Source organism: Symsagittifera roscoffensis, chromosome 6 (assembly GCF_963678635.1).
Source record: "Symsagittifera roscoffensis chromosome 6, txSymRosc1.1, whole genome shotgun sequence".
NCBI lineage: Eukaryota > Metazoa > Xenacoelomorpha > Acoela > Convolutidae > Symsagittifera > Symsagittifera roscoffensis.
In genome coordinates this window covers 36,156,095-36,172,223 of record NC_087067.1, presented here as the reverse complement: position 1 = coordinate 36,172,223, position 16,129 = coordinate 36,156,095, and the positions used below count along the sequence as shown (strand labels likewise).

Here is a 16,129-nt window from a genome sequence, read left to right as displayed (position 1 = left end):
CATGCAGAAAACTAAGAAACTGAGATTGCAACTTCTAATTTTTTTCTCATGTTTTCTTCTCTATTCAGAGATTTCACGGCTTATTAGATGAGCTTTAATGTAATTTGTGGCTCACTTGAAAAAAAATCCGAACTCATTGTCATACAATTTTCATAAATGACAAATTTTTAGTCATACAATTTCCATTTTTGGCAAAATGTTAGTCATACATGTTTTATTTATGGGAAAATCTTTATTATAGAGATTTCATACAATTTTCTGTACGTATGGAACTCTATCGAATTGAACGACAAAAATTTCCCATTTATGAGAATTGTATGATAAGCATTTTGGTCAACCCGGGTTATTTCTACACGTAATAAATTTTTTATAAACAGATAATAAATTGACTATTTTGACTATCAACTAATAAAAGCGAATTTTTAACCTGTGAATATTCATTCACAGGTTAAAAATTCTGCATAAACCTAGCAGTTAATTCATAAATTAACTTTCTGATTTTTAGTTGATTTTTGTGCTTGAACTGAAAAAATATTTAAAAAACCAATTATATGCGAAAACTTCAGACAAAATCTTTTTCAATGTTGATCTTAGAACTAGCCTTTGAAGAAATGTCTCCAAAATGAACATTTTCCTACCACAGGAATCATTCCGTAGATTGCAAAAACTTACAGGGATCTCCTGAAGCTTACGATTTGCGGTAAACATTCCTCATCAAGTGATATTAGCTCATTATAGCACTGAAGGAGGTTTTTCTTGAATTTAAATGTATGATAGTTTTTATCAAAAAACTTCATTAAACTAAGCTTTTTTTCGGGTTTTTATAAAACCTGGTTCAAAGCAGAAAAACAAAACATTTCTTCGACATTGTATCCCTTCTTGGAATCAATATAACCGACTTTAATCAGATTCTGGGGGATTTTATACAAATTCCATACAGATTTTATACTGCAAATTATAATCAGTTTTTCAGACGTTTTAATCCATTTTTTAAGCTGTAAAAAGTCCCTATATGATCAATGCTCCAAAATCGCCCCTGGCTGTGAGACCCTTTTTTTGAACTCGCTTTTATATAGACCCAAATATCATACTAGTACTTCAACATGCAATAAAACGAAGAAAAAACAGTCAAGGAACCAAAAAAAAACTTGTTCAATGAATACCTGAAATATAGTAAAAACAATCTTGGCTCGACAAGAAGGGGACAGCCGGGACTTGAACCCGGGACCTCTCGCACCCGAAGCGAGAATCATACCCCTAGACCACTGTCCCGTGATCCATTAGACTCACCCCGTGAAGAGGACATCGCGTAAAATTCCGTTCACGTAGCCGACAGATCTTGTGGCACCATCCTCTGCTGAATTCTGTTGAAACTGTCCGATTGTTGCTTGAATACATGCGCACTTCTTCGGATCCTGAAAACGGTGAAGCCAATAAAAACCTCAATCAAGAACAGCAAAAAATCTGACCTCACGCACGAAAAATCAGGGGCTCAACATGGGGTCTTATAGTGATTTGGGGGAGCTCAGAAAATCAATTGGTCGACCTAAAAAAGCGATCGACAAAATTTTCGATTTTTTTTTCTTCAAAATCTCCCTACCCCTCGCGAAAATCCTAGATCCGCTCTTGCCCACACACCCAAAAAGTTGCAATGGGTGTGCGAGAAAAATGCTGTATTCCGATTGGCTGAAAATTCGAACTCAGAATTTAGAACCAAGTTAACATCCTCCCCTGAACTGATTTGCTGGGACAATAATAACTTAGTCCATGTTAAATAGAGCAAAACTCGCAGTTCAAATCCTATTCGACAATGTTTCCGCATTCTTGAAGGTATTATTTAGCATGAAAAAAAAGCTTTCAAATGTACAAAACAAAAAAAAACATTTCAGCACAACGAAGCAAACCTCAATTTTTTTGACAATATTTGCTCAAACTATTTCCCCTCTCCTATTGCACATTGTGGATATTCATTCACAGGTTAAAAATTCCGCATAATCCTAGCCGTTAATTCATAACTTATGGGTTGCTTGTTTTTACATAAAATATTGAGATGGGGGACTGGAACTAAGAGTAGTTTCTGATAAAATAAAAAATCTGCTCGTCACGCTAACTAAATATGTTTGTAAAAACTTTATTGCCATATGAAGCCTACAGTTTTTACAAAAGCTTGAGGCGAAGTAAAAAAAAGGATAAAAATCAGGTATCATACATCCAGTTTTTACCAAAGTTTTTACCGATAGTTCTGAACAATTTGAATTCTAGTCATCACTGGTGAGTTCGCGGATTTTGCGATGTCGCAGAGGGCAAGTGTAGCTGCGTGAAAATGTCTCTTAGCCATTCCGGAGAAAGAATACGTCAAAATTTCCCAAGGTGAATCCTGGGAGTAAGGTATATATCAAGCAGATCGAGAGGCGTACATCGCTAGAGAATCTTGTGATGGTATTGATCGGTTTCAGTAGTCTTTGACTATATCGACTTTAATATAACTCTAATTTTGCGGTAGGAGATATTTTCGAATCCCAGTGATGGTGAAATGTTGTCGCCATCAAAAAATGCTAGTCATAGAACTTCCATCTATGGAACTGGTATGATAAGCATTTTTGTTGACAAAATTTTTTCTTTTTTTACTCATTAAGGAACACCGAATTTCATATCGGAACAAAAGAAATTTCTTTGAAAAATCGATGACTTCATTTAGCAAAATGTTTGAAATTTGTATGATTCGTATTTTTTCATAGACTTAATTTATGGAATAATATGATTAGCATTTTTGGTCCATGGAGGTCAAACTGGGTTGACACAGACATTAAAAATCAGTTTTTATAAAGTCAATAAAATGGAGTGATTTCATAAGATTTCACTTATCGTTATTCCGTTTTTCGAGTGTATTTAAGCGCGAGATTTCGTTCAGTTTTGGAACCCAGTTAATCTGAAGCTTTTCTGGCATAATTTTGTATGTACTTGTTTGAATATTGCATTTCAATCAAGGTAATGAAAAAACGTGAGCAAACGGAAAGTAGCGCAGTGAAACACACAAATTGCTAATGGAACAAAGGTTTAGCAAACCCTTTCCCGCGCAAAAGGTGTAACCACAACGTTCAGTGGGAAACTCAAAAATATACCGGAGTTTTACAAGTGAACTATTAGTTTAAAAAATACCTGGTGACAATTAGGATTATTACATGGTGACTTCTGCATATGAATTAATACATAAAAAATGCCTTAGGAAATTAAACCGTAACCGAGTCTTTGTTGTCTTTTGAGATATCATAAAATCCCTCCTTTTCGAATAATGCATAGTTCTGTATGGTTTGTATTTACTTCAGTTTGTAGATGAAGCAAATTGCTTGTTGCATTTTTTGCGATTTTGCAGATATTATTTGGTTTAAACTATTTTTTTGAAGTTCAAGTTTGCTGATTTTTTCTTTCCACCTTCAATTATTTTTTCAATTTTCAACACTTTGAAAACTAGTGCAAGCGACAATTGAATTGAAGCGTTTAGTTCCAAAACCCTATACAGTATTCTTCTGGCTAAAAGACTTATTACCAACAATCTATAGCTGCTATTAGATTGAACAACCTCATAAAATTAGCTAAAACTCACCCTCGGGAAAATTAAACCATTTGTTCAAAACTTTTTTTACAAATTAGCCAAAATTTGCCCTCTCCTACCCCTGATTCCAACCTTGATCGCAAGCGTTGAATTAACTTGGAAAAAGTCCACAAATGGTAAACAAAACGATAGTTAAAATTGCGTTTATGCTCAAATATATAAAAAAAACTTGAGTGTAGAAAATGGTAAAAACTTGAAGAACCAGTTAGATGCAGCTCAATTGAGCTTGTTTGAAAACTAATTAAAAGAATTGCTTGGTTTAGGCCAAACCAAAAAATGACGAAATTTGAAACCAAAGTTCTGTTACAAAGTCGAGATCGCTTAACAGTCTGCTTTTGATACCTAGTAAGGAATGGCTCATTTTTTTCCACAATCATTTTTCTTTCCTTTTCGAGAACTTGTTTTTCATGCTTCAAAGTTATTGAAATTGACATTTAAATTATTAGGTTTGTTTCCAATGCTATATAACGTTTTCCTTTGCCTTAGGAACATATTATCGATAATTACACCTGATATGATATCGAACTACTTCAACATAAAATTTAAGCCTCACCATTTAAAAAATAAAGCCAATTCCCTATTAAAAAATTAGCCAAAAATTTGCCAAAAACAGTCTAAGAGTTTCAGAAAAGGCCTTAAAAAATGAACCATAATAGAGTCTTTGTTGTCTTTTGAGATATCATAAAATACCCCTTCTCGAGAAAACACTAGCTCCGCTTCTGTATGGTTTGTAGTTACTTCAATTTGTATGAAGCAAATTGCTGCTTGCATTTTTTTTGTGATTTTGCAGATATTAATTGGTTTATTCTGTTTTTCTCAAAGTTCAGTTTTGCTGGTTTTTTCTTTCCACCTCCATTTTTCTTTAAACCTTCAGCAATTTATTTTTCGGCCTTGAAAACTAACAAAAGCGACGCTTGAATTAGAGCGTTTAGCTCCAAAACCCTAGACTGTATTCTTTTGGCTAAAGAACGTATTACCAACAATCTACAGTTGCTATCAGATCGAACCATTTAGTAAAATTAGCTTCACTTTTGGCAAAACTAAACCATTTGCTCAAAATTTCTTTAAAATTTAGCCAAAAATTGCGCTCCCCCATCCCCGATTCCCACCGTGATCCCAAGCATAGAATTAACTTGGAAATAGGTCACAAATTTGAACAAAACGATAATTAAAAATGCGTTTATGTTCACATGTATGAATTTTTTTCAAAGTAGAATACGGCAAAAAATTTGACAGCCAAAACTATAGTTCCTAAACCATATATGGTTTTTTTGGCTTAGCAACTTACTACCAATAAACTACCCCTGAAAGGAGATCGAACCACTTCATGGTAAGAGTTAAGACTGACAGTTTTAAATCAGTAAATCAATTTCTTTACAAAATTAGAAAAATTAGCCAAAAATTTGCCCCTCCCCTAAATTAAAAGCCACCTCTCATCCCTAGCGTTGAATCAACTTGGAAAAATGTCGACAAATTGAGAACAAAACGACAAATAAAAATGCATTTATGCTCAAATGTATTAATTTTTGTGTGTGGAAATTGAAAAAAATTTAGAGAAGCAGCTTAGTTGAGCCTGTTTGAAGCTTAATTAAAAGAGTTGCTGGGTTTTGGCCCATCCATTAAATGACGAAAACGGGAACTAACGTTTTGTTACAGAGTTGAGATCTCTTTAACTGTCTGATTTGGGTACTTAGTAACGAATTGATACCCCCATATTGAACTAATTCAACGGTTCAGCGTATGTGAACTTTGTAGCCGGGAACGAACATTTTCTTTACAAAAATGGAGGGATGTGTTAACTCAAAGAGCTCCCAAAATTGCATCGTTTTTACATACTAGGACAGCCATGATAAAAAAATGAGACTAGTCAAGTCGAAACACTTTTTTTAAATGAGTTTTTTTAACTCACTTTGTCTGCTTTTTGACGCGTATTTTTCAAAATTTTTAGACCAAATGCCATAAAAGTTTCGTTTAAATTGTCTTTTTGCACTAATCTAGGCTGCCCGCGTTACATAACTATAGGAAAATTCTGAAATTACGGCCAGAAATTTAAGAAAATTCAAGGCAATCCGGGATATTTTTTGGGTTAATCTATTTTCCGTAAAAATCATTTTACTAATTTTTTCCACAATCAATTTCACATTCCTTCTTAAAAAATTTGATTTTCAGGCTTTGAAACTATAGAAACTTACATTTAAATTATTGCGTTTATTTCCAAGGCTATATACTGCTTTCTTTTGGCTTAGGAACATGATATCGATGATTACATCTGATATGAGATCGAACCATTTCAAAATGAAAATTAAACCCAACCCTCTGAAAAATAAAGCCATTTTCGAAAAAAAAAATTCGCCAAAAATTTGCCATAAAAAGTTAAAAATTCAAAGAAGCCTTACAAAAATGGGCCATAATAGAGACTTTGTTGTCTTTTGAGATATCATACGAACCCTTTCTCGAGAAAACCTTATCTCCTCTTCTTTATGGTTTGTAGTTACTTCAATTTGAATATGAAGCAAATTTCTTCTGGCATTTTTTTGTGTTTCTGCATATATTATTTTATTCAGCCATTTAATTTTCAGCCTTAAAAACTAGTAAAAGCGACGTTTTGAATTTAAGCGTTTAGTTCCAAAACCCTATACTGTATTCTTTTGGCTAAAGATTGTATTACTAACGAGCTACAGTTGCTATCAGATCAAACTATTTAGTACAATTAGTTAAGCCTCACCCTTGGGAATATTAAACCATTTGTTCAAAAAAAATTTTTTAAATTAGCCAGAAATTGCGCTCCCCCGCCCGATTTCAACCGTAATCCCAAGCGTTGATTTAGCCTGGAATTATGTTCAAAAAAATTTGATCGAAACAATAATTAAAAGTGCGTTTATGCTCACGTGTAAAAAAAAATTTGTGTAGGAAACGGCAAAAAAACTAGAGAGCCAAAACTATAGTTCCAAAACCCAATACAGTCTTTTTTGGCTTAGAAACTTACTAGCAATAAACTACACCTGAATTGAGATCGAACTATTTCCCTCAACCCTAACGTTGAATCAACATGAAAACAAAAACCGACAAATTGTGAACAAAACAACCATTAAAAGTGCATTTAAGCTCAAAAATAATAAGTTTTTTTGAGTAGAAAACTGCAAAAGTTTAAAGAACCAGTTAGAAGCAGCTTATTTGAGCCTGTTCGAAGCTCAATTAAAACAAACTAGCAAGCCCGTCTCCAATAATCAATCAGCTTGCAAAAAATTAGTCGTTAATCTGATCAGGCTATTCAATGTAAACCATAAGCGAGGTGTTCCAGCTATAAAAAATTGAAATGTTTCAAGTTAATTCATGAAGCGATTTGGATGTCAAAGAGAATAAGTTTTTCTGTTGAAACCATTCGAGCGGAGACTCTTCAAAAAATTTAATTGAGCTCATGTAGTTATTTGTTAGAGCAAATCGGTCTGCGAAAAATCAAACATTTCTTGAAAAAATCGAGTTTCTCCAAGCAAGCTATTGAAGCTATCGAAGATTAAAAAATTTCAAGTTTTATCATGAAGCAAATCGAATGGCAATATGTTGAAGTTTTCTAGTGAAAAAAACCAAGAAAAGAACCTTGAAATAGTGCAAATTGATTCTTAGACCGAATCAGAAGACAAAAAAACAAGTTTTTTAAGCGAGTTATTCAAACTATAAAACTTTGAAATCGAATTGCTGCCAGCTTTTAAGCAAAATTTTGAAAAATTTCAATTTAATTCTTAGCAAATCAGTCCGCTCAAACTCAGTATATCTTAAGCAAGCTATCCAAATCAAGAAACTTTGAAACTTTTTTGTTGTTTCATAGAGCGACCCATTTGGAGACAAGTAAAAGCTTCTCAGTAAGTTAATTATATTATGAAACTTTGACATAATTCAAGTCATTTCATGAAGGAAATCGGACAGTGAAAACTATAAGTTTTTCCACTGCACACATTCAATCGGTGAAACTTTGAAATATTGCAAATTATTCCATCAAATTTATTTAGTGTTTTCAAACTAGATTGACTCACTAAAACTAAAATTTTTCGAAGGGAGCTGTTCAAGTTACAATAAAACTTTGAAACGAAGCAAATCGGATAGCGAAAAATTTGAAACTTTTCTATAGGAGACATTAACATTCAAATTTGAAACATTTTGTAACAATTTTTCTTAGAGCGAATCAATTCGCAAGAAAGTAGAGTTTCACTTAAGCAAGTAATTGAAGCCATAGAAACTTGAATTATTTCAAAATGTTGTTTACACCGGAACCTATTGAAGCCTATTGTTTAGTTTAAAAAATTGAAGGTTTCTAGAAAACTAATTCAGCCATGAAACTTTGAGATATTTTGTGGAGCGAATTGGTTCAGGAAAAATTTTTCATGAGCAAGCAATGCAAGCTTCAAAACTTTGAAATATTTCAAGTTATTTCATGAAAGTAATCAATTTACAAAATTTTAAAGTTTTCCAAGCAAGATATACAACCTATGAAATAATTCAAATTATTTCGGTTGCAAAAAAAATCTAGTTTTCAATGTGCAAGCTAGTCAAGCTATGCAACATTGAAAAATTTCAAGTTGTTTCATAGAGCACATCAGTTAGCTTGAAAATAATTAAAAAGGAATCGGTTTAAGAAACAATTGAGCCTATTGAGTCTATGAAAAATTTCAAGTTTTTGCCTACACCAAGTAGGTTCGCGAAAAATTTAAGTTTTAGCTACCGAGGATTGTTTCATAGGCATGAGAATTATTTCATACACTGAATTGGTTCGCAAAAACATGTTTTCTACGCGAGCTATTCCAGCCATGAAACTAAAAAACAAAACTATGAAACAAATCGGTCCCCAAAAAGTAAAAAAATTTTCTCTAAGCAAGCTATTCAAGCCTTAAATCTATGAAATATTTCAAGATTTTTCGTTGATTGATTCGGTTCGCAAAAAAATTAGGTTCATCTTAGCAAGCTATTCAAGCTATGAAATTATGGAATTTTTCAGGTTGTCTCATAGACGAATCGGTTCGCAAAAAGTTTTTTGAAGCAAACTATTATTCAAGCCTCGCAACTTTGAAATGTTTCAAGTTTTTCTGGACTGAATCGGTTCGCGAAAAGTTTATTTTTTCAACACGCTAATCATGCCTTGAAACTTTGAATAATTTCAAGTTTTTCGTAAATGGATTCGGTACGCGACAATTTTAACAAGTTTCGTTTAAGCAAATGATTAAGCTATGAAAATTTGGAATAATTCAAGTCATTTTACAAAGCGAATCGGTTCATGAGAAGTTTTTCTTAAGCAAGCTATTCAAGCTAAAAAACTTTAAAATATTTGAAAGGGAATCGGTTCAAGAAAAATTTAAGTTTTTTAGGCAAGCTATTGAGCATTGAGCCTTTGAAACATTTCGAGTTGATGCGTAGACCGAATTGGTTCGCGAAAAAATTAAATTTTTCCCAGCAACCTATTGAAGCTACAAAAACTTCGAAATATTCTAAGTTATTTCATAACTCGAATCGATTTGCTTAATGTTCGTGTTTAAGCATAGATGTTGCTGTTTACAGTTGATTCGTTTCAGACTGAAATAATTCTGTAATCGCATAATTTACTGTAACCACATAATCCTTAATCATTGCGCCTTGTGTCAGCTAAAACATGGCTTCAACTTTTCTGTCATTTATTTAAAATATAGGATGCTTGGTTTTGGCCCATCCATCAAATGATGAAAACTGGAACAAACAATTTTTTACATAGTTGAGACCACTTTAACTGTCTGCTTTGGGTACCTAATAACAAATTGCTACCCCTATATCGAACTAATGCAATGGTTAAACTTTGTAGCCAGGAACGAACATCCCCTTTACAAAAGTGGATGGGTGTGTAACTTCAAAGAGCTCCCAGAAATGGATCAATTTTACTTACTAGGATAGCCAAGATAAACAAACTGGGACTGGTCAAGTCGAAACAGTTTAATTAAAATACTTTTATTGAAAGAATTGCTTGGTTTTGCCCCCTTACTCACTCTAAGATGACGAAAAATGAAACTAAAAGATAAAAAAAAATGAGATCTCTTCAAGTTTTGCCTGCTTTCAGTACCTAGTAACGATTTGCTACCCTTATATTGATATAATTCAACGGTTAAGCATATTTGAACTTTGTAGCTAGTATTAAAAATCACCCTTTACAAAGAGGGAGGTGTATATTCAAACAGCTCCCTCAATTGGATCGATTGTACTTACTAGGATAGCCAAGATACAAAGATGGGACTGGTCAACTCGAAAGAATTTACTTAAATTACTTTTATTAATCTTATTTCGTCTATTTTTTTGCCGTTTTCTCTGGATAGTTTTCAAATTTTGAGAACAAATGCGTTTCAATTGTCGTTTAATTCTTGCTTTTTGCACTATTCTTTTATGTTCGCGCTACATAACCTCGGGCAAACGTTGAAATTCCCGCCAAAACTTAGTAACTCTTTTTTGAGCTTCACACTGGCTCGCTTAAGCTGCTTCTAACCGGTTCTGTAAGTTTTCGCGGTATTCTCACAAAGATTTTTAAAATTCCAAAATTTTTTGAGTGTCATTTTATTCGCCAATTTGTGGGCTCATTTCCAAAATAAATCAATGCTAGGTATGAGAAATGGATTTAAGGATGGGGTGTGTAACTTCAAAGAGCTCCCAGACTTGGATCAAGTTTATTTCCTAGGATAGCCAAGATAAACAAACTGGGAATGGTCAAGTTGAAACAATTTAATTAAAATACTTTTTTTAAACTTATTTTGTCTACTTTTGACGTTTCTCCGCGTATTTTTCAAAAACTAAGGCCAAACGCGTTTCAATTTTCGAGTAATTTCGTTTATTGTACTATTCTAAGCTACACGCGTTACATAGCCCGGGGAAAAACTTGATAATTCTGCCAGGAAATTAAAAAGTCCAAAGCAATCTTAGATATTTTTTGTGTTTATCTATATTCCTCGGAAATCCGTTTGCTTGTTTCTTTTCACGATAATTTTTTCTTTCCACCTTAAGAAATTGAATTTTTAAGGTTCAAAACTAATGATAGTGACATTTGAATTATTGTGTTTTTTTTTCAAGGCTACATAGTGTTTTTTTTTGCCTTAGGAGAGTACTATCGATAATTACACCTGATTTGAGGTCCAACCACTTCATATTAAAAATTTAGCTTGACTGTTTGAAAAACTAATCCATTTCTTTGCAACATTAGAAAGATAAGCCAAAAAAGCCCTCGCCCTAAACCTAAACCCACCTCTCATCCCTAGCGTTGAGTTAACTTGGAAAAAAGTCCACAATTTGTGAACAAAATGACAATTAGAAATGCATTTAAGCTCAAACATACAAGGTTTGTTTTGTGTAGTAAGCGGCAAAAACTTGGAGAACCAGTTAGAAGCAGCTTAATTGATCCTATTGGATTTTAATTAAATAAATGGCTTGGTTTTGGCCCATCCAATAAGTGAAGAAAACTGAAACTAAAGTTTTGTTACAAAAATAAGTTCTCTTTGATTACCTGCTTTGGGCACCTAGTAACGAACTGCTACCCCTGTATTGAACTAATTCGACTGTTAAGCATTTGTGAACTTTGTAGCCAGTAACGAACATCCCCTATACAAAAGTAGAGTGGTGTGTAAACTCAAAGAGCTCCAAAAGTGGACCAATTTTACTTACTAGGATAGCCAAGATAACAAACTGGGCCAGGTCATGTCTAAACAGTTTACTTAAATTTTTTTATTGAATTCTTTCTGTCACTTTTTGACGTTTCTCCGCAATTTTTTCAAAAACTTGAGACCAAATGCGTTTCAAATTTTGTTTAATTTGTATTTTTTGCACTATTTTAAGCTGCCCGCGTTAAATAACTACGGAAAAAGTGAAGTTTCTGCCAAGAACTGGAAAAATTTAAGGCCACCTTGAATATTTTTTTGTTAATCTATGGTCCTCGAAAATCATCCAGGCTTCAAAACTATTGAAACTGACATTTAAATTAATGCGTTCATTTCCAAGGCTTCGTACTGTTTTCCTTTGCTTTAGAAACGTAAAATCGATAACTGATATGAGATCGAACCATTTTACTATAAAACATAAGCCTGACCCTTTGAAAATAAAGCAATTTCCTTAAGGTAAATAGAAAAATTAGCCAAAAACTTGCCCTCCCCCATCCCTAAATCCACTTCTCATCCCGAGCATTGAATTATTTTGAAAATAAGCCCAAAAATTGGTGAATAAAACGACACTTGAAAATCTCCAATTTATAAAATCTTTGTGAGAAAACCTCGAAAACTTACAGAACCAGTTAGAAGCAGCTCAAGCGAGCCAGTGTGAAGCTTATAAAAAAATGCTTGGTTTTGCCCCCTTACTAACTCTTAGATGACAAAAACTGAAACTGAAAAGTTTGTGAGAAAAATGAGAGCGCTTTGAATGTTGTCTGTTTTCGGTGCCTTGTAATGATTTGCTACCCTTATATTGAGTTAATTCAACGGTTAAGCGTATTTGAACTTTGTAGCTAATATTAAATATCACCCTTTACAAAGAGAGAGGTGTATATTCAAACAGCTCCCTAAATTGGATCGATTGTACTTACTAGGATAGCCAAGATAACAAACTGGGACATGTCATGTCTAAACAGTTTACTTAAATTTTTTTTTTTTGAATTCTTTCTGTCACTTTTTGACGTTTCTCCGCAATTTTTTCAAAAATTTGAGACCAAATGCGTTTCAAATTTGGTTTAATTTGTGTTTTTGCACTATTCTAAGCTGCCCGCATTAAATAACTACGGAAAAAGTGAAGTTTCTGCCAAGAACTTGAAAAATTTAAGGCCACCCTGAATATTTTTTTGTTAATCTATGGTCCTCGAAAATCATCCAGGCTTCAAAACTATTGAAACTGACATTTAAATTAATGCGTTCATTTCCAAGGCTTCGTACTGTTTTCCTTTGCTTTAGAAACGTAAAATCGATAACTGATATGAGATCGAACCATTTTACTATAAAACATAAGCCTGACCCTTTGAAAATAAAGCAATTTCCTTAAGGTAAATAGAAAAATTAGCCAAAAACTTGCCCTCCCCCATCCCTAAATCCACTTCTCATCCCGAGCATTGAATTATTTTGAAAATAAGCCCAAAAATTGGTGAATAAAACGACACTTGAAAATCTCCAATTTATAAAATCTTTGTGAGAAAACCTCGAAAACTTACAGAACCAGTTAGAAGCAGCTCAAGCGAGCCAGTGTGAAGCTTATAAAAAAATGCTTGGTTTTGCCCCCTTACTAACTCTTAGATGACAAAAACTGAAACTGAAAAGTTTGTGAGAAAAATGAGAGCGCTTTGAATGTTGTCTGTTTTTGGTGCCTTGTAATGATTTGCTACCCTTATATTGAGTTAATTCAACGGTTAAGCGTATTTGAACTTTGTAGCTAATATTAAATATCACCCTTTACAAAGAGAGAGGTGTATATTCAAACAGCTCCCTAAATTGGATCGATTGTACTTACTAGGATAGCCAAGATAACAAACTGGGACATGTCAAGTCTAAACAGTTTACTTAAATTTTTTTTTATTTAATTCTTTCTGTCACTTTTTGACGTTTCTCCGCAATTTTTTCAAAAATTTGAGACCAAATGCGTTTCAAATTTTGTTTAATTTGTGTTTTTGCACTATTCTAAGCTGCCCGCATTAAATAACTACGGAAAAAGTGAAGTTTCTGCCAAGAACTTGAAAAATTTAAGGCCACCCTGAATATTTTTTTGTTAATCTATGGTCCTCGAAAATCATCCAGGCTTCAAAACTATTGAAACTGACATTTAAATTAATGCGTTCATTTCCAAGGCTTCGTACTGTTTTCCTTTGCTTTAGAAACGTAAAATCGATAACTGATATGAGATCGAACCATTTTACTATAAAACATAAGCCTGACCCTTTGAAAAATAAAGCAATTTCCTTAAGGTAAATAGAAAAATTAGCCAAAAACTTGCCCTCCCCCATCCCTAAATCCACTTCTCATCCCGAGCATTGAATTATTTTGGAAATAAGCCCAAAAATTGGTGAATAAAACGACACTTGAAAATCTCCAATTTATAAAATCTTTGTGAGAAAACCTCGAAAACTTACAGAACCAGTTAGAAGCAGCTTAAGCGAGCCAGTGTGAAGCTTATAAAAAAATGCTTGGTTTTGCCCCCTTACTAACTCTTAGATGACAAAAACTGAAACTGAAAAGTTTGTGAGAAAAATGAGAGCGCTTTGAATGTTGTCTGTTTTTGGTGCCTTGTAATGATTTGCTACCCTTATATTGAATTAATCCAACGGTTAAGCGTATTTGAACTTTGTAGCTAATATTAAATATCACTTTTTACAAAGAGAGAGGTGTATATTCAAACAGCTCCCTAAATTGTACTTAATAGGATAGCCAAGATAATGAGCGGGGACTGGTCAAGTCGAAAGATTTTACTTAAATTACTTTTATTAATCTTATTTCGTCTACTTTTTGCCGTTTTCTCTGGATAGTTTTCAGTTTTTGAGACCAAATGCGTTTCAATTCTCGTTTAATTCCTGCTTTTTGCACTATTTGTATGTGTTCGTGTTACATATCCTCGGGAAAACTTTGAAATTCCTGCCCGGAATTATGCCTGGAAAACAAATTTAGGTTGATCACAATGGCTAGATTGAAATATATAGCTACCTTTTTCTCTGACTTGAAGCAAAAATAGATAAGGATTATTCACGGAGTTCGATAGAACCAAATATCAAAACCTGGGATCTTCATAAAAACCACTTTTTCTATAGCAAACAGAACTGAGATTTTGCAAACTCTCAACACATGCCATTTGACAATGGTTCCAAATCTTAAAATCTTATCTTATAGGTGGCGTGGTGTAGTGGTCATCGCATCTGCGAAACTCACAGAAAGTCCCAGTGTAAGACCGTGTGGCATCAAATTCTACCGTTAGACGATTTCTGTGATTGTTTTCATTGACACAAGAAGCTTCAAACAATCAATTAAAACGTTTTGAGCAACTTTGAAAAAACTTTTTCCGTCTTCACAAAAAATCAAAACACAAATGGTCTCCCTAGACCAACAAACTCATGCAATCAAAATTAAAAATTCTTTTTTTAAAATGCAAAACGATATTCTACTACGTCTAAACTTAAAACCTTCTGCTAAACGAAGAGTTTTCTCACAAAAAACATGGCGCAAGGTTTACTAAGGTCAGCCTTGTAATTAGTTGAAAATAGCTTTCCCTGATTTTTCTCCCTGGACCAACAACCTCAAGCAAGGACCATTAACATTTTTTTTCATCAAAAACAAAATGCCATTCATTTCGAAGCTTTAAAAACTATTCTTGCAATTCAAATTGTTTTTTCAAGTGTAACAGGGCAATAATCGAAAAAAAAGAAAAAAAACTATAAGATATTCTTCTACAACTATAATAACAACACATGTTCTACCAAACGAACAGTTTTTACTGAAAAAACATAGCGCAATAGTTACTAAGATCAATTTTGTATTTGTTGAAACTAGCCTAAGTGGTTTTAACTTCGAAGTCGAGCGTTTTACAAAAGTTGCGCTCCCAATTTTGCATAGAAAAAGTCAGAAAACAAATCTAGGTTGATCATAATGGCCAGAGTCAAATACATAACTGCTTTTTTCTCTGCCTTGAATGCAAGTCTAAGCATCAATCACAGAGATCGAGAGAACCAAATATCAAAACCTCGAATCTTGATAAAACCCACTTTTTCTATAGGTAACAGAGTTTAGATGATGCAAACTCTTAACACATACCATTTGACCACTGATTCCAAATCTTAAAACCTATGCAATCTCATTGGTGCCATGATGTGGTGGTAAGCACGACTGCCTCACACGCAGAAGGTCCTCAGTTCAAGCCTAAGTGGCATCAGTTTTTTACCGTTTGACAATTTCTGCGTTTGTTTTCACTAAACCAATCAAAGTTTTTTTTGACACCAGAAGCTTTTAACAATCAATTAAAACTTTTTGATCAATTTTTCAAAAAAAAAATTCGATCATCACAAAAAAAACACTAGTTGTTATTCAATTTCTCCGTGAACCAACAGCCTCATGAAATGACAATTAACAATTCACTTCTTCAATTGCAAAATGATACTCAGTTCTAAGCTTTTAAACGTAAAATTACATTTCAAACTGTTTGTTCTAACGTGGGAGAGCAACGATCGAAAAAAATGAGCTATAAAATACGAAAGATATTCTACTACAACTAAACTAACAACATACGTTCTACTAAACGAAAAGTTTTCAGAAAAAAAGCATAGCGCAAAGTTTACTACGGTCAGCCTTGTAATTAGTTGAAAGTAGCTTAAATTATTTCAACGTCAAAGCCAAGTTTTAAACAAAAAATTCCCACCCAATTTTTCAATGAAAAATGTCAGAAAACAAATTTAGGTTGATCACAATGACCAGATTGAAACATAAAATTACCTTTTTTTCTCGGACTTGAAGAAAAAATAGATTAGGATTATTCACGGAGTTCGCTAGAAACAAATATCAAAAC

General features: G+C 33.3%; 1 protein-coding gene and 1 non-coding gene across 2 annotated transcripts in view; both read right to left on the bottom strand.

The window, feature by feature from the left end:
- The window catches only part of LOC134848707 (histone-lysine N-methyltransferase SETDB2-like), a 185,020-nt gene that overhangs the window by 23,810 nt on the left and 145,081 nt on the right, over positions 1 to 16,129 (bottom strand). Inside the window, exon 7 of the mRNA XM_063866222.1 lies at positions 1,291 to 1,415. Within this exon, the coding sequence (XP_063722292.1) occupies positions 1,291 to 1,415 (125 nt within the window). The remainder of the gene's footprint in view (positions 1 to 1,290; positions 1,416 to 16,129) is intronic.
- Trnap-cgg (transfer RNA proline (anticodon CGG)) lies at positions 1,201 to 1,272 on the bottom strand. Its single transcript has one exon. It is a non-coding gene; the product is annotated as a tRNA-Pro (tRNA).